Source organism: Plectropomus leopardus, chromosome 19, assembly GCF_008729295.1.
Source record: "Plectropomus leopardus isolate mb chromosome 19, YSFRI_Pleo_2.0, whole genome shotgun sequence".
Classification (NCBI taxonomy): domain Eukaryota; kingdom Metazoa; phylum Chordata; class Actinopteri; order Perciformes; family Serranidae; genus Plectropomus; species Plectropomus leopardus.
This window is the reverse complement of record NC_056481.1, coordinates 25,362,431-25,381,584: the sequence shown is the minus strand read 5'-3', so window position 1 is coordinate 25,381,584 and position 19,154 is coordinate 25,362,431. Positions and strand designations below refer to the sequence as shown.

The following is a 19,154-nucleotide window of genomic DNA, read 5'->3' as shown; positions in this document are numbered from 1 at the left end:
TGCAATCTTTTTATTAAAACGTTTATATATACAGAACAGAAAACAACATAAAAATGCATTGTTATAAAAAAAGAAGTCTAGCTAGTATAAAACTCAATACCAAACAGAAACTGTCAGAGTGTAAAGATGAGAGAAATCTCTTTCCACAGGTCAGACGGTGGAGTCCAGAGTTTGCTCAGGATCACAGGAGTTCATCAGCAGGAAGAGGCGTTTGGAAAGCTCCGGGCCGACGCGGCGAGTCGTTGAGGTGACGCCTTCTCCTCTTCGGATCAGAAGGTCAGACAGCAGGGAGATCCTCTCACGCTCACTCTTACACAGGCCGTAAGCCTGCAGAAAGACAAACATTTTAATAATGACAAAAAACAAAAAGTTACAGTAATTCTAGTATGTATGTGGATGTGTCTCTTTAAATACAACCAAAAATGTTTCAACATAGATGTGTTGTCATGGTACTGAAGCATACATAAAAGAGTCATTCCCTTGCAGGCTGCACTTAATTAACATCCTGAGGGGAAAAATGGGTGTTATCTGTAAGATGCATTTGTAGTGAAAAGGAGGCTGCACTTGCACAGAAGCTGCTTTTTAAAAGGCAGCAGAATATGAAGGATATATAATCAACACAAAAGCAGGAAATGTAAAAAGGAAAGAAAAGCATTACATGGAGGTCAAAGATGAGTAATAGGGAATTCAGGCAAATGTCTCCTGATGCTGTCTGACTGAAAAACACAAACGTACAGAAATATAAAGATAAAGCAGAAGTCTGAACAGAAACACAGTCACTGCATAAATCAGGAAGACTCGACTCGCTTTGCTTTCAGGCCACTTTTGCAAAATGACAAGAGGCCAGGGGCCACTCATAGCAGCCCCAAACATGTTTCTAGGATGTCAGGACATTTTTAAGATTTGAGGACATTTCTAGGATTTTGGGAAATTTCCAGGACTTTGGGACTTTTCTAGGGTTTAGGACGCTTAGAGGATTTTTGGGCCATCTCTAGGATTTTAGAACATTTCATGGATTTTGGGGCGTTTCTAGGATTTTAGGACATCTCTAGGATTTAGGATGTTTTGAGGATTTTAAGATATTTCAAAGTTTTTAGGATGTTTCTATGATTTTAGTGTGTTTCTATGATTTTAAGACATCTCCAGGATTTTAGGACAAATTCTTGGACTTTAGGATGTGTCTAGGATTTAAGGACATTAGAGGCCTAGCTAGGAACCTTTTGGTGTGTGTGGGGGGGCTTATGTTTTCTAAAAGTACAAAAACAATTCCCGGTGTAAATCACTTTATTTTTATTGTGAATTAGAAAATGGTTGGGGAGCCACCAGAAACCCACTTGGGGGCCAGATTTGGCCTGCGGGCCATAAATTGAGTATCACTGGACTATAGTGTTGTGTGTTTAGACACTGACTGGATGTTTTTCTCATTATTTTAAGAAACCAATATAGACATGAATGTACTAAAGAGATTCTCTGATTGAGACAGTTTGCTGGTAGTTTTGCGATTCAGCCAGACAAAAGTGGGATGCTGTTATCACGAGAAAAGCTACTTGTTCAAATGGAATGATATGGTACATAGCTTTTATGAGAAAATAATGTTTAAAAATCCTGTTTGTTGTGGTGCACAGACAGTAAATGCGGCTGCTCTGAGGAGTGTGTCAGCAGTGAGTGTACCTTCCTGAGCAGCTGTGGGGAGGGATACGCTGCCAGGATGGCTGAGGCCATGTCTGGACTGACTCTGTTAAACTGCTGGATCTGTCTCTTCCACACCTGCAGCAGTCCCTTCCCAGCTTTATCCACCCGCTGCCCCCCCGCCCACTCGCTCTCCAGGTGGAACGAGAAGCCCGTCTTCTCCCGCTCTCGCCTGAAAACACACACAGGAACACGGAGAATGACTGTTTGATCTGACAGAAAAAGAGCTGGACCGAAGCTAAAACTAACATCACTCACTTGAAAGGGGCTTCGGCAACAGCTTTGGTTGTCATGGTGATGTGATCGCAGAAGTCCTTCCAGGTTGATAAGAAGCAAACAGTCACACCATTGTGGAGCTGGAGATGCACCACGGCCTGATGGGATATTAAAATACAGAACTATGTAAATCACTATGAAACAAGAATCCCTTAAAAATACCTTCAATTAATGCTTTCTTTACCACTCAGAAATGACCTATCCTAACCCCTAGATGAGTTCAAAAGTCCTAAATGAACAAATAAGTCCATTTTCAAGGAGCTGTATGTGATATTCAGATTATGTCTGTAACTACTTTTACACTGCCTGCTCAGGGCAGGAGTAATGCGCCGTCATGCCGCTTCGCCGTTCTGTATATAACATACGATTGCAAAAAGGGGGAACAGAGTGGTCTCACTTCTGAGTCAGGGACAGAGGGAGGAACAGCGTCCTAATCAATTTCTGTAAAATGCAAGATCCAAAAGACGTAACATGGCAGGGGCGAGAGTGATGTTTTGACGACGTGTTTAACAAATTGTGTTTTAGAAAAAATACTTATGTACTTCCTGTGGTAACAGACCTACCTCCTCTAGTTCAACTCGTGACACCTCAGGTAGTACGTTCGCTCCACCATTCTTCCTCCTCTTCTTCACTTGTCCCTCCTCCTCCGCGCTCCTCACCCGTGACTGCCTCGCGAAACCGCTTCTGGCTTTGAGACTTTTGGGATCTGAGGACAGAAAGTGGTAAATGTCAGGACATCCTCAGGTCTGGGCAGCTCCCTTTGCCACATTTCACACATCTTTCACTCTCACACTGCTGTCAGCTGAGTTTTGCCAGACTGCTGACAGTGATAGCTGACATGTTTCCACACGCAGCAGCAGAGGAGCGCTTTAGGTTAGTTTACAAGCTATCTGAGTGCCATTCCTTGTTTTTTAATATTTCATGGAGAACTATTCTTCACTGTTGAACACATTCACAGCGTCTCCTCTGCCTTCTCTGCCCAATCAGTCAGACTGCTGTCAGATACCGACTGCAGCAGTCAAGTGATTCAGTGCCTTGCTCAGGGGTTCAGCTGCAGTAATTTTTTTAGAAACTTGACTCCTGTTTCCCATTTTCTCTCTTCTCCTACGTTGTCTCTGTGGCACTTCCTGCTTCTCCAATGTGAGCTGCGTTTGTAAGTTTTAACCACTGAAAACTGAGTTTCACTCAGTTGACTCACTTTTACTTGTGCCAAATTTGCAATTTAGTAAAATGTTCTCTTGTTCTTTAATCCCATCAAGTGGCACACTGATTTAAAAAAAAAAAAAAAAAAAGAAAAAGAGTTTTTTCTGTACGTGTACGTCTCTCTTGGTATCCTGCAGACCTCACCAAGCTGATATAGAATGAATTATTTTCTGACATTTCATAGACTTAAAAATTTGACCCTGATGCTGTCCTCGCCTACCTGAAATATTTCTCCAGGTCGATGACCACCAGGCTGAGGATCTTAGTGGGGTGACGCCTCTGCTGCTCCTGCACCCAGGACGTCAGAGTCGGGCCGGAGCCAGGCCTGCCATGCCTCTCCTCCTGCATTGGAGACACCCACACACACACACACACATCGTCCTGCTGCTGTAAGTAATCACTGCAACACCAAACGTAAGTTAACTCACCACTGAAAATAGTCCCCAAAACATGCACTGTTTCCTCTTGTTTGATAAAACTACTGTTTGCTACTACCAGCTGTTTATGGAAATTACTAATCCTTTTTATTAATAATAATAATAATAATAATAATAATAATAATAATAATAATAATAATAATAATAATAATAATAATAATAATAATAATAATAATAATAATGATAATAATACATTGGATTTATATAGTGCTTTTCAAAGACTAAAGGTCGCTTTACAAAAAAAAAAAAGGCGGGGGTTGCTAGGAATGCGCAGAGGAGAAGAGATGGGTTTTGAGGCAGGACTGGAAGATGGTGAGGGACTCAGAGTCACGTATCTGTTGGGGGAGGATCAAGGAAGCAGGTAGTGGGTTTAGAAGAGCTAATGAGTTTGGAGATTTCAGAAGGAGTGGCCAGGTCGAACTGGTAGAGGTGGGGGGTCAGATACAGAGGATAGTGATTCACTGATAGTGTTGATTTTGTCAGCGAAGAACTAGAGGAAAGAGTTGCAGAGATCTGGAGAAGAGGTGGTAGGGGTGTTGGAGCAGGGCTTGAGGAGGTTGTTCACTTGAAGAAGAGGGTTCTGGGGTTTTTGGGAGGGGTCAGTGAAGAAGATGGAGCGGTAGACAGACTTGGCGGCAGTGAGGGCATCTTTATAGGCATTGAGGTGGAGTTTGTAAGCTTCATGGTGGACTGTGAGTGATGTTTTCCTCATGAGTCGTTCAAGTTGGCAGCCTGTCTGTCCAGGGTGAGGAGGTGTTGAAGACGGTTTTAGTTTTGAGGGGGGTCAGGGTGTGGAGGGAGGAAGACAGGGTTGAGTTGAGATGGTTTGTGAGATCATCACGTGAGAGCAGGTCGGAGAGATGTTAGCGATTGACCGATTTCAGGTTACGAAGGGGGATTTCTCTGAGTAGGTAATAATGACACCATGAACTGTAAAACTTCAGATAAAGCCTAGTCCCAATAACACACCCAGTCCCTTTTACAAGGCCGGGGTGGTGACGCATTTTGACAAATAAAGGTCTGTCTCAATTAGAGGCCCAGTTACCATGCACTTCTTTGGATGTATAGTTCTTTGGATGTATAAATAACGTGTTTAGGTTACCTGCTAGAGATAATGTTAGTTAGTGCTTAGATTATGCATACTATATATATTTATATGTGTGTATATATATACACACACATATATATATATATATACACACACACACACACACACACACACACATATATATATATATACATATATATATATATATATATATATATTATAAACATTTAAACTTTTTTCAATATGAACATACTGCTCACAGTGTTAGCTTGGTAAGATTCTCTATGATTCAGTCATTCAGTTAATTTTACTGACTCCATGAGCACCAAAGAAGACAATATCACTGGTAAACGAAATGCGGAAAAAAAAGAGATCAGCAGAATCAAGACTATTTTTTAAAACGTTAAAGAAAAATGTCAGGTAAAGTATAATCATAATTATTATAATTACATATTTTAAATTATTTTACAGAATTATTAAATTTGTTTCAGTTCTTTTCTTGATTTTAACTCTTTTTTTTTTTTTACTTTCAGTTAAAAAAAAATTACAGGTAATTTTATTGTACTTGGGTCATTTCTTCTTTTGTTGCTCATTACCTTCTTCTCATGTTTTTGTTAGTAAGTAAATAAATAAAGCTAATTTGCCAAGGTTTCAAACAGAAGGAAATTTGATTATATTTCCCCTCTCTGATGAGCAACAGTTTTGTGTGAAAGAAAATAAAAGCCTGTCCCAAACATAAGCCTGCTGAGGTCAATAATTTAAGCAGATAATAGCTCAGGCTATTGATTGAAGTTTTACAGTATTTTGTTTTCATAATCCTGGTAAGCCAAAACTGCAGTTGAAAATAAAATGTCAAGAATTGAGCAGAACTAAGACACACATATTTTTTAAAAACAGCCTAATTGCAACTGCAATAAGGGCTCTACACTCAGTTAACATCTTCCATTGCCCTCTCAGCAAACTGCACACAGTAACTATTGTAGATATATAATATTTGATTATTTTAAGGGGTCACACGAAATGTATTTACTTTCCTAGAAAACATAAACCTCCTCCTTAGCTATTTGCTCAATAACATGACTTGAATTTTTTCTATTTATTCGTACACGAGTATTTGTTGTAGTTCATATTTTCTCATTAACATACTTTGATTTATTTTATTCTGATGTCATTTTCTGCTGTGTTACATTGAATATGGCTCCATCTGTTCTGCTCTTACCTCAGCTTTATTCTCAGGGCTCTACTCTGTTGCTGCTTGTTATTAGAAGGACCACATTTTCTCATTAGGTTCATTAAAGTTTCATCAGGGCTCATTTCACTGTGTGCTTGTTGTGGTTAACCCTTTGAAACCCGAGCAAACTGGCTTGATTTCTGTCAAAAACATGGGAAGGATGCAATGAGAAAACACAGGGATATCCCAAAAAGACGAAAAAAAAAGTTCAACAAAAAAAGGGGGAAAAAAAGAATAAAGATTGAAGTGACCTGGAAAAAGTGCTTAAAATCCTAATAATTGTGTGACATAATTTTATTTGTGTAATTTTGATCATTATAAATAGATTTTTTCCTTAGCTTTTACTTTATCTCTAGAGTAGAGTATTTTTTTTATATATAACTTTCATATTTACTTATTTCTCATAGTTTGTGGAACATTTCTTACCAAGTTGCTCATTGCTTTTTTCCATATTTTTGAAAGAAAACACAATTTTCTCAGAATTCAAAGGTTTAAATACTTGTAAAAGGTGTCTGAAATCAGCATAATAAAGTGATTTTGCTCAAGAAGCAGCAGCTGCTGCCCCACAGACCTGAATGTAGCCGTGGATCAGAGTGATGAAGTCATCAACTGTCATCTGCATCACAACATGGTCCTCTGGTACACACACTCCATCCTCTGTCTGGAGACACACAGGAAACAGACAGCAGATCAGAGCTCCATCACACATTACTAAATGTTTTATTATTACTGTGCAGTGGTATTACTAAAATAAAAACTGCTTCTCATTCTCAGTGGTGTCATATGGTTAACCCCCTGAAACCTGAGCAAATTGGCTTGATTTTTTTCAAAGGCATCGGAAGAAAGCAATGTACAACTTAACAAGAAATGGCATAAAAATTTTGCAAGGAGATGTGTAAAAAAAAAATTACACAAAGTTATCTGAAATTAAAAGAAAACATTAGCACAAATTAATAAAAAGTTATAAGAAAATTACCTGAAAATAAGCAAATAAAAATAGCCAGAAAGTAGTAAAATTACCTGGAAATAAGCAAAAAAGGAAAAAAAATGCAAGGAATTAGTAGTAAGTTATAGGAAAATCGTCTGCAAATAGGCAAATAAACAAACAAAAATAAATAAGAAAATGAGCAAAAGAAAGTGCTAAAATACATACAGATATTTCTGTAACATCATACTAAAAATACACTGATAAAGTATGACATTTTTCTGTTTTTTGGATAATATCTTTGTCACTTCCTTTTAAATTTTTTTTTTTTTCAATTTGCAGGCCATGTTTTGCCATGGTACTCATTATGTTTTTTCCCGTTTTCTGAAGAGAAATCAAAGCATTTTTCTCAGGTGTCAGAGGTTTAAATGCTTCTGAAAGGGGTATCAGTGCAGCTCAAGAAAACTGTTGATCCAGGCGTCGAAGGGTTAAGGCAATTACAGCAAGGTGTCACAAGAAATTTGACAAGTATATATTCACCTTGAAGAGAACACAGCAATGGGAACATAATGTGTGTGTGTGTGTGTGTGTGTGTTATCACCTGTGCGCAGGGAGCCCTCCTCATCCAGCTGACACTGCGTGGGAGGGGTTGTTTCTCGATGGCGCAGCTACAGCCCAGAGCCTGCACCGCCGCCAGCAGAGTCCCGCCTCCTTCCAGCTGTAAGAGAGCTGCAAACACAAAAACACAAATCACAGCCACAACAAACCCTACTGAATAATGCCTTCAAAGCAGAAGACAATAAGAGCAGACACATGCGACAGCCTCACAGCACAGCTGACTTGAGAGGGATTCAGTTCTCCACTCCAGCTCAGTGCCAGGTGTGTCTGACTGTTTCTCAGTACCTGGGTCCACAGCCACCACCATGTGCTTGATACACTCCTCTGGCCTCAAAGCCTTGGCAGCCTCCGCCAGAGCTTTCCTCTCTGCTTTCTGTCTCTCTTGCTCCTGCCTGAGCATCTCCTTTCCCCGCTGCTGTTCCTCCCTGGCTCTCCTCTTCTTCAAAGCCTCCTCCCTGCAGGCTTGGATCTCCTCCGCCGTCCGCTTGCTTGGTTTCTGTTTGGCAGGAGAGGTGTTGGCGGGAGGCAGCCATCGCTGAGGGAGAGCCGCCACCTCATCGGGGCCATCCGAGACCCCACAGCCCACCGTTCTCATCTGATGGAAGCCAAGCAGCTCGGACTCTGAAAACCCATTCTGGTGAGACAGCCCTGAGCTGACCAGATTGGATGGCGAACGCTGCTCAGCATCTTTTTCATTAGTGACAGCGGAGGAGGCACTAATCACATTAATCACATTGTCTGGTCTCTGTTTGAGCCTCTGTGCCAGGGGGACATACGGTGCATCGTCATCAGAATCACTGCTGATCATCATTACATCAGCCGCTCCTGTGCATGCGGTGCCCTTCGCCAAGGAGGAGATGGCTGCGTCTTTGGCATCAGGGCCATCCAGGTCAGCTGAGCTCTCTGTGCGGCTCTGCGTGGCTTGGCAGAGGTTTCTACCCGGCTGGAGGAAGTCAAACACAGGCAAGTCCTCATCCAGGTCACTCGTGGAGTCACTGTAGCTGCCCATGATTTTTCATGGCCGAGAAAAAATACTGTATATTACATATGAAACAAGAATTAATAACAGACACACCACCATTAAAAAACAACCTTTTTTCAATTTATTGTAATTACTTATTAAGTTGTAAGATTTGCATAAATTAATAGGGATGATTATTTTTATTACATTTTTAAGTTTGATATTGTTTTAGATATGTGTCTAGATCTGATTTTTTTAAGTGGTATGAGAGGACAGTTTCTTTAAAAATGTTATTTTATTAAAGTAAAATTTAGCTAAAATAATGAGCAAATTATATACTCTTCATTCATGGAGTAATTTGAATTTGCATTTAAAATATTATTAACAAATCACGTTCTTTGAGTGAAATGTTCTTGCCAAGTGACCCACCAAACTTCTTTCTCAAATCTGTTAGTTTTAATTTTCTTACTGTACTATCAGGTGACATATTATCTGCCAGGTCATAAACTAAAATATGCAGTAAGCATAGATATTCTGCTAAATTCAGCGCTCATGTTACCCACCAAACAAGACTTATTTCAAGAAAATTGTGTTTTTTATAATTAATGCAGACTGCCTGTTAGCACCAATTACCGTGTGTTTTGATGGCAGAGAACACGGGGGAACAATGACAGAAATCGCTTAATGTGATGTGAATTTATCACATGATTATATGCTCCTGGCGATTAGACTTAAACTGCTTAAACTGATTTTGTTGTGAGTAACGAAGAACACGGCGAGTCACCAAAGTCCAGTTTACCTTACTAACGTTACAGCCATCTAAAGCATGGACTAACACTGAACAGCTAAGATAGCGTCAGAATAGAAAGAGCCGGTGAGCAAACGTTGGGTTAAGCTTAACATACTCACGAAAATAGTGCAATTCTGCATTAGAAGTGGTTTAATTAAGTACAAAGATACTTGCTACTTCCACTTACTTGTGGTTCAGTCTTCTTGTGTTTTTGCTTTTTTGCAGCCGCTCATTTGATTTCCCCGGGTTGCATGCAGTGCTGCATTCACGTTTGTGGGACGACCCGAAACTTCCGTTTCTCACAGCCAGTCTTGTCAACAAATTTGAGTTCGTTTTATAAAAAGCTAACGTTAATGCTAGTCATTTAACGCAGTTGATTTTATTTGTGTAACTTTACATTGCTGCGACATCGCATTTTGTAAGAAACTATCTTTGGGTCAGCATTTTTCTGAGGGAAATTGAATGCAGCGGAAGTACCCAGATATGACGCAAGCGAAGGATGCGGCAGCAGTGAAGATGGCAGCGCTGGCGTCCTTGATGCTCAAGTCTCGAGCAGGTATGAAGTAACGATATTTAAATTAGTATGATATAAACTAGAAACATAAATTACTCGTGTAAACGCGAGATATATGTGTAGTTATTACCGGCTGTTCCGCGCTACCTGTTAGCATATTACAACGTTTTAAATAGTTAACATGCTAACTTAGCTAGCCGTGGTAGCTTTTCAATGTGTACGCGAGCGCCGAATGTCAGACTGTTGATACCAACGTAAACATAACAATACTTAGATTTTTTAAACAGATATGACACGCATTTTACAAATTAAAACCGCAAATTGCTCATGTGAACGCAAGAAATGTGTGAATTTATTCCCAGCAGTTCTGCGCTTTCTGTTAGCATTTTACAACGCTTTAAACGTTTAGCATACTAACTTAGCTAGTCGTGCGAGCTTATGAATGTGTACATTAGCAATGAATGTCAGGTTGATGCCCCCAATGCCAATGTAGACACAGCAATACTTATTTTGAACGGAACAAATGAACGCGTTTGTGTTAAATGCCATGCTTATCAGTTTACGACCCGACTCTATGAAACGTTTGCAAACTGGGTTGGTTGGCCTGAGAAACACGGGGAGAAGGTAACAAGTAACTTAACTCTCTCAAAGCTGGATCAACATCAGGTTTCTTGTGCTGCGATCAGACGGTTTTAACAAGCCTTTGGAAACTGAACAAATTGATTGGATTTCTCTTTAAAACAGGGAAAAGAGAGAAAGACAATGGCCAACCTGGCAAGAAATGTCCCACAATTTGCAAGAAATCCTCCCTGAAAATTTGATTTAAAAAGAGGGGAGGAGTATTTGAAAATTATCACACGAGAAAAATCTGGAAAATATCCAGAAAACTATGTTACAGCAAAATAAAATAAACACACATCTTTTATTTTCAGCACTTTTTTATGATCACACTTGGTTTGGTTTTGGCCTTTCTTTTTCTTTTCTTTTTTTTCTTCATTTTCGGATAATATTCTTGTAACTTTTTTTCCAAATTAATCAAATAATTTGACCTGACGAAGATCCAGGCAGGATTGAAACGTTGTGCTCAATAAAGTTGTGTGGCATGGAGTAAGTGTGCAGACATTACCTTTTTTCCTTTTTTTCCTTTTCCCTTTGAAAGATATCAAACCAATTTGGTCAGTGTTCAAAGGTTTAAATGTTTGTAAAATGCATCTGAATGCAGCACAGGATAAGTGATGTCAGTCCAGATTTCAAAGGGTTAATGGGAATTAACATTGATTTTGTTGTGGTGTCAAAAGTTATTGTGCAAATGAGTGATATCGAGATACTGTGGCTGAAACTGGGGCTGTATGTGACTTGACTTGGTTTCAGGTCTTTTGGCACCTGGTCAGACGTGTCTTCTGGACTCTGTGAGGTTTGCCTCTAAGAAATCTGGTAGCAGCTGTAAAAACCTCGGAGGAAAGAGCCCTGGTCGCAGATATGGCTTCAAAAAACAGGATGGTAATGACAAATTATTTAAAATCACTTCCTGTAAACACTGCAGCTATTCTGCATTTGTATATTTAAAAAATGTTTATCAGTGTTAACTTTGAATATTGTCTCTTGCTATATTCATTTGAATATGGGAACATGTTAAAAGGGAACACTACATCATTGCATTCAGTTGTTATTTGTATTTTGCAGAGCATCCCACCTTTTTGGAGTCTGAATTGTGTGTAAAACATTGTTAAAACCTTAAAGACAATTACCAGAATTAAAGGGTCGACAGATATTGGTTTTTTGATCATTAGATCTAACTGAGAACAATGAAAGATACTTGGAACCAGTGTGCATTTACAATAAAAATGAACATTTTTCTGTCTATTTAGAATTTGGAATACAACAATCTCCAACATAAAACTGAGTTTAAATGTCTTAAGCAAATGTTAATCAAAACTGAAACTTTAACATTATATTTAGCAAGTTCCCTGCAATGTTTTTTTATTAAGTTGAGTGAAAATTTAAATTAAAAAAAATCAAAAAACCAAAATAGCTTCCTGATGTTTTACAAAGTAAAAGTTCCTTCCATGCTGACCTTTTTTTTGCATTTTATAATTAATAAATTTTATCGCCAAATTGGCAAAATGCCAAATAACAGCCCAAAAATCAGCCAGGCCGCTAATCTGTCAACCCTTAACCAGAATGCTCCTTTAAGTGACAGCCGGGACAGTGAATGTATGGTACGCCTTTGATGTTGTCTGAATACATAATGGTAATAATGAGCGTTAATAGTGGAACTTAGCTCATCTAACATCTCTTTTTATTTGGTCACAAGGTAATTTTGTCCACGCGGGTAACATCCTTGCAACACAGAGGCTGATGAGGTATCACCCAGGAGCACATGTGAGTCACACTCTCTGTATCCAAAAGTACTGATGTGAAAACGTACACCTTCTCATTGTGCATCTTCTGCATGTCCCCGTTATGCAGGTGGGTATGGGAACCAACAAAACACTATTTGCTCTGGAGGACGGCCACGTCAGGTTCACCAAGGAGGTCTATATTCCGCCACCACGCGACCCCGAGGTCACCAAGATCATCACCAAGCTGCCAAAAGGAGCCGTGCTTTACAAGACCTTTATCAACGTCGTACCCGTCAAACAGGAGGGCAAGTTTAAACTGGTGGACATGGTCTGAAACGGACATGACTAGACTGGGACGTCATTGTTTCACAGGTATTTTTGCGGTGGCCGGGATCAAGAAGGATTTGTGCTGACAGATATTTGGAGATTTAAGTGAACAGCAGATAGTCACCCAGTGAGCAGAGAGGAGTCGGTGGAAATATTTTGGTATCTCCTTGCTTCCTGTCTTCTAGTTCCGCCATCACACAACAGCCGTTGAGTTCTGTATTTATGAATATCATCCTAAGTCCCTGATATTGGTGTTCATGTTTATCCAGGGCTTAAGGACACCTTAAGGAACTGAGATGTCTTTGCTGTAAAACTGAATACATACTGTATTTCCTCGAATAAAGTTTAATATTTGAAAGTCTTTGCACTTAATAGAGTTCTGAATCTCAACCCGAGCTCAATGGATCCAGACAGGTTAGACAGACAGGTTAGTTTCAGTCCAAACTATCCAAACTGGATAGTTTGCGCTGATTGGCCGGGTCGGATAGGGCTCGGGCTGTAGAGAAAAAAAAAATTAAGATAAATAATATTAAAAGTTAGCACTCTGTACTTAATTTATTGAATTAGTATTTATTTAAAAATATTAATTCAACATGTATTAGCCCTCTGATATAAATTGATTGATTGAAAAATTATCTGAAAATTAGAACAAAAAACCCCAAACAAATAAACAAAGCAAAACAAACAAATAAAAAACAGAAAGGTATAGAATAAAACAGAAAAAGGAAATGACCTGAACTGCTTCAAAAATATATTAATTCTATTAAATAATTTGAAATATATAATGATGATAATTTTAAATATAGTCCTCTAGAAAATTGCCCTAGCTTGTTTGAAAAATAATTTGTAAATACACAATTTTCTTGCAACTTCTGTGATGTTTCTTGCCAAGTTGGTCATAACCTTTCCCCCCAGGTTTTTGAAAGAAATCAAACAGATTTTTAAAACTTTATTTACTTGTAAAGGTGTCTGAATGCAGCACAGGAAAAGTGACGCTGGGCTAGGTTTCAAAGGGTTAATGGGAATCAACATGAAAACCTTTAATAGGATGGATATCGTCTCCTTTTTAACATAGGGTTGTAAATCATAATCACTCTCCTTAATCAATTATTGATAAATGAATGACCAATTATCATCTTCAATTAAATTCTGAACAACCGATTAATCGATTGTCAGTTGATATCTTCCATAATTTGATGACTGGTTATGTGTCATATGTATTAGATTGTATTAGCACTCACTTAGGTGTTGGTAACTGCTCAAAGGAACATTTCAGACAAAATGATTATTTGTATATCAGTTGCTTCAGTGTTATATAGATTTTTTCCCCTCTTCGTTTAATCTATGCTCAGTGGTACCCAGGAGCAGCTGTCGATGGCGTGCTCTTTCCTAAAACAACTACTGTGTGTTGCATGTGTGAAAATGAAAACTGACTATGCTCTTTACAGGACAAAAGCTAATTTTACCTCGCTGTACATGGAAGCTGCTGGTCTACCTCTGCCTTGATCACTTCCTTTGTGTTATTATGTGATGTGGGTGTTTTAAAGGATTAGTTGTAGTGTACAAGTTGTGTGAGAGATTGTAAATCGATGTTTTGATATATAGATTTTCTGTTGTTTAACGCAGACCTCCTTTAATCCAGTTCATCGAGAATTTTCTTCCTTTTTCAGATTGTGAGTTAACCGTGGAGGCGTGCAAGAAAAAGTTTTCTTCATGATTTCAGCGTAACGCAGGATGAGTAACTGATATTCAAATGGTCACTTTTTGGGTGAAGTATTCTTTTAAAAGGGACTGTTATTATAATAGTACTATTTTCCTGGCTTTTCACTGGAAACAATGGGATTCACATCACTCAGTCCTGCATTTGTTGGGTTCTCTGTACTCAGCTTTAGTTCTGAGCAGAAATTATGAGAGAGGCTGCTGAACTGAAAGAGCTTTCAGGAAGTGCGCTCCAGTAGTCTGTTGTTGAGACTCACTGATCTGACCCCAAATCCACTCACAGTAATTACACAGAAAAGAACGAGATAACACCTAAAAACTGCCAATGAGCCATGAGTAAAAAAAAAAAAAAAAAAAACAACATGCATGTGTTACGGTTAAGTGACACACATTACTGTTGAAAAATAAAGTCCACCATGTCCACTGCATACTTGTGCACACATTTAAAATTACTTTAGATTTGTACTTGATTTAATGTTTCCCTTACAGAGCTGCAATGATTCAAATAAGATGCCAACCATCAAATTAATCGCCAGCTAATTTGATAATTAATGAATTGGTTTGAGTAAAAGTCAGTATTCTGTGATTCCATTTTAACACGAATACTTTCTCGTTTCACTTTCTTTATTTCTATGGCAATGAACTAAATATCTTTGGGTTGTGGACAAAAACATTTGAGAACACCATTGACCAGGGGTCAGCAACCTTTACTATCAAAAGAGCCATTTCTGGCCCAAAACAAACAAAAAAATCTGTCCGGAGCCGCAGGTAACACAACACATATAGTCAAACTAGCCTATCAATATTATTAATAGGTCTACATGAGCATTCATCAATATGTTTGACCACTATTTATTATTTTTTGTCACATTAACTTTGCAGCGTTGGTGGTAAAAATGACAAGATCTATCCATGCACTGTTATTATTATCTCTATGCACCAATAACTTCTCCATTTTCCTCTGAGACTTCTCCTATCTTGGATTTAAAATCCATAGCTAGTCAAGCTTTTTTGATTCAGGAGCGTCCACCGCTTTTGAAATTTAGCAAAATTTAGCAGAAAAGGCACCAAGGCCACAGAAATATGATGCATATTTTAGTTAATGAAATGCTAATACATTCTCATATTCTGTGTACAGGCTACATATTTTTGCTATTGAAAAATTGAATGAAAATCTTTAAAAAATAATCACCATTTATTTCCAAATAATTTTTAGTCAGAGACACAGGAGCCACTGGAGAGGAGCTAAAGAGCCGCATGTGGCTCTAGAGCCTCAGATTGCCTACCCCTGTGGACCCAAGAACTAATTGACTAATTGAGAAAAAAATTGAAAGATTGATCAACAGTGAAGTTATCATTTGTTGCAGTCCTAATTTCCATATGATTCACCGCAGCGTCAGACCTGCGCATGATTAGGTCCCCTGTCAAAGTCATAACCCCTCATCCCTGGGAGGATCTCTTCGAGATTCCTCTCTCAACCAGAAATTATCAAACCACATCCCCAAAAGGCCCCAAAACACATTTGATTTTGAGTGTTGAAATATTGATAAAATATTTGATTGTTGTGGATCGATTCACACATTTTTTTTAATGTTACAGAGAAGTTATTACTGTTTCAAATGAAGTTCAGTGCTGCATAGAAAACAAACCATGAGAAAGGTGCAATACCAAAACTCTCCAAAGGGTGTCGTATTGTCACTGCTACAATACAATAAGAGCTCCTCTGTTTGATTTACTAGCATCAGGGTCTACATTGCATATTGACACTGGAGTCAACCCCTGTGAAACAATGATAGGTTGAAATTACAGAAAAAAAGAAGGAATCTCAAAGGGAAACATCACCTAGATTAAGAATGCCAATGTGTTATTTTCCATGAGATACACTCTCCCAAAAGCCAGAAACCAGAGATCAATCTTTATGCTGATGCCATACGGCATAAAGTTTGGAGCTGGTCCATAGGCAATGTATGCAAACCCAATTTTATGGACAAACAGAGTGGTTTTCTTGTTTTTTTATGCCTAAACGAGCTTTATTTTATAGTCGTTTTCTCAGTTCTGAAACAGAAAATGTGCCCCTATACCCAGAATATCTTTCCAAATTCATTGTCTGTGGAACAGTTTCAGACTTTATACCCTATGACATCACATTTGAGTTTTAGAATGCTAGTTTTTGGATTTGGGAGAGAGTTGTTTATGTTTTTGCTGATATACTTAGACTGCCTTAGACCATAGGAGTAACTCTGAATTTTGAAAATGGCCTTAGTTCCCCTTTAAAAATGATACTTCCTTAGGTTTATGATGACTTAGTCACTTGAGTATAAAGAAACCATTGGTGTCCTTAATCAGGCACTGGTGTTCAACAATCCCTGTGTAAAATTGTTGTGAGTGGTACGGGCTTATCAGCGTTTCTTTGAAAGAGCTATCAATAGAAATGAGGAGATAACGGGAACAGTTGTATTTTGAGGCTTGTGGTATGCAGGGAGTGTGGGTAAGGCTTGGTACTTAATACTGGAGTTGGAATGCTGTCATGAGGCGGAACGAATGATGGATTTGAGGAGTTTGCAGACATGGTATTCTATTTCTTAGATGGTGGAGGGTAAATCACTGTTTATGGGTCACTGTGTACTTTCACTGTCTGAATGGATAATATACCAAGATGTGCTATTTTCATAAACCACAAGTTTATGCAATATGATTTTTTGATTTCAGATTTTCCTCTTGAATAAGAACAAATGCGTCATGGAGTTACTGAGTAGCCACTGGCCAAAGTGTGCGATCTGCATTCTTGGTTCTCAGTCCAGGCCAGTATCAGTGCAGGTCATCCTCAGTAGGTACACAAGCAACAAAGTGCATTCCAGATCTACCAGATTCTTCCTGGTCATGGTTGGTTTGTGTTTTCTGTGGTTAGCGTTTGATCTAAGTTAAAGAGTAACTGTGCTGTTGTACTTTACCTCTCAAACTTGAAGTACTCGTCATTGGCGATGAGTGCAGGTCAAACACAGTTACCTTTTAAGCAATTCTTGGTCTTTCCAGTGAGACTCTATCAGAGTGAAACCATGTGAGTTTTTGTTTGGAAACCTTATCAGACAATCTTTTTACTCTTTTTGTCGGAATTGTGTGTAGAAACGTGGTGTGAGAGACAATGTTTGCTTTAAAACTTTATGTTTCACCATAAGTGCAGTGATTACATGAGTTTCAGTCACTGTTGATGGAAATCTGAGCCTATCTATTTGGATCAGTTGGTCCCCCACTGAAAACTATTGAGTTGATGACTATGAAATTTGCTACGCACATTCATGGTCCTCAGCGGATGAAGCCGATTAACTTAACTCACCTGTTGGCTTCACCCCTAGCGCCACCAGTAGCTAGACAGTTCCAGTTTTCAGTTAAATGTTTGGCAACTATTGGATGAATAACCATGAAATCTGGTTCAGATGTCCATGTCCCCAGAGGATAAATTCTTTTTAATTTTGTTGATTCCATGACTTATTTTCTGACACCACCGGCAAGGTCAAAGTTTTCACCTATCCTATAAAGTATTTTAACTTCTATTCGATAGTCTTAAAACGCTGCACAGATATTCATGGTTTCCAGATGATGAATCCAGCAGTATTGTGAACGCCACATTAAAGTCTAGGGTTGAGTAAGGCTGTGTTTCAAGGCCTTTTTAGTTATTTGTATTGTTATAAATGACAGTGAGATTTGGGTTTTCTTAGGGCCTGTGTCCACCCACCGTGTTTTTTCTCAGCACCAGCGTCTTTTTTTCATTGTTCCTATGAGCAGCGGGCATCTGCGGCTTCATGCGGCTGCCTGGAGAAAAAGTGCTGCACCCCACATATTTTTCACAGCGCTCCGCCTTTTTTGTGTGGCTGCTCCCAGCACTATTAGTAGAAAATCTCTGAATCTTTCAGAAAGGCGCCAGTGATGTCACCGCTGCTCCTTTAGCTAGGCTACTGTTGCAACAAAGACATGGGAGCCCGTCTGTGGGAGCAGAGCGGCCAGTGGACACCTGATGTTGCTTGTAGTGTGTTGTGCTTTTATCACTTAAACATTGTAAGCTTATTGTTACCTGTGTCGTCAACCCTCTGCTAATATAGTGGCACCTTAGTTTACTTGCTTATGCTAATGTCAAGATAATGTCACAGAAACAATACCCACATGCAGCGCATCATTAAAAAGCAGGGAGCACTCATTGATGAAATGCTCCCCAGCACCCTGCCACTGCTTTTCTGCTGAACAGAAACTCTCTGGAGCAGAACCCTAAATTTTCAGTTTGTCTATGTAGGTTCTCTGTGACTGTGAATCGTTTTCCTTATATTCTGCCATGCCAGAGAATTAATAATCCTAAAAGCATGAAAATTATTCTGAGTGTTGGTGGACAGCTCTGGTATTCTATAATGGTCTCAATGTTGTTTCAGAGTTCCCAAGACAATCGATATGTTCACATAATGTTAGAAAAAGTGAAGTTATTGTGTTAGTCCGACTAAAACTGGACTTTTAAAATACACGTTAACATGTCTGACTGAAATTGGACTAAATCAATCAATATGCCTTGACTAGATTTGAAATGACATGTTCCTACTCGCCGCGCCGGGCTATGACCCAGAAGTTTAACTGCATAAATTCATAGAAGACAGACTGTAAAAACAAAAGAAAACGAAGAATGAACGAAAACAAAACCAGACAATGGTAAAAAGTGATGGGTAAAGTACGTATGAAATGTACAGCGACGTAAAGTTATCCATATTTTCACTCTTCGACATGCCTGTTTGTCGCTTGACAACTGACTACTTGGTTAGCCGGATGAAGGTCCAGTAGCAACTAGCTGAAAGGAGGCTTATCTCCACCTAGAATGGCAGAGTCGTTCATACTTACAGTATGTCAGTAAATTGAATATTTGCAAATGCTTGTATTCTTGGACAAGGACTGTGGTCTAGTGAAATGGCCTAATCAAGCTTTACCCATAGATTGACTTAACTGTACATGTACTGACTCATACAGTAAGAGTGAAAGTCTGAAGGAAACACTGAACATTTAGGATTTTATTTGTATATAATCTGTAAAATTCAAAGAC

At 38.9% G+C, this 19,154-nt stretch overlaps 2 protein-coding genes across 2 annotated transcripts; one reads left to right on the top strand and one right to left on the bottom strand.

The window, feature by feature from the left end:
• Positions 1 to 93: 93 nt before the first annotated feature.
• On the bottom strand, positions 94 to 9,455 carry eme1 (essential meiotic structure-specific endonuclease 1). The gene is given in 10 exon segments (XM_042508313.1): positions 94 to 327; positions 1,672 to 1,861; positions 1,948 to 2,063; positions 2,529 to 2,603; positions 2,605 to 2,671; positions 3,389 to 3,510; positions 6,456 to 6,545; positions 7,411 to 7,538; positions 7,713 to 8,461; positions 9,366 to 9,455. Coding segments are annotated over 9 exon segments (1,689 nt in total). The 5' UTR covers positions 8,437 to 8,461; positions 9,366 to 9,455; the 3' UTR covers positions 94 to 150.
• Positions 9,456 to 9,630: 175 nt separating this feature from the next.
• mrpl27 (mitochondrial ribosomal protein L27) lies at positions 9,631 to 12,719 on the top strand. Its single transcript, XM_042508311.1, has 4 exons — positions 9,631 to 9,734; positions 11,064 to 11,192; positions 12,007 to 12,074; positions 12,162 to 12,719. Exons 1-4 carry the CDS (start codon positions 9,641 to 9,643, stop codon positions 12,366 to 12,368), a joined length of 498 nt encoding a protein of 165 aa, XP_042364245.1. The 5' UTR covers positions 9,631 to 9,640; the 3' UTR covers positions 12,369 to 12,719.
• Positions 12,720 to 19,154: the final 6,435 nt, after the last annotated feature.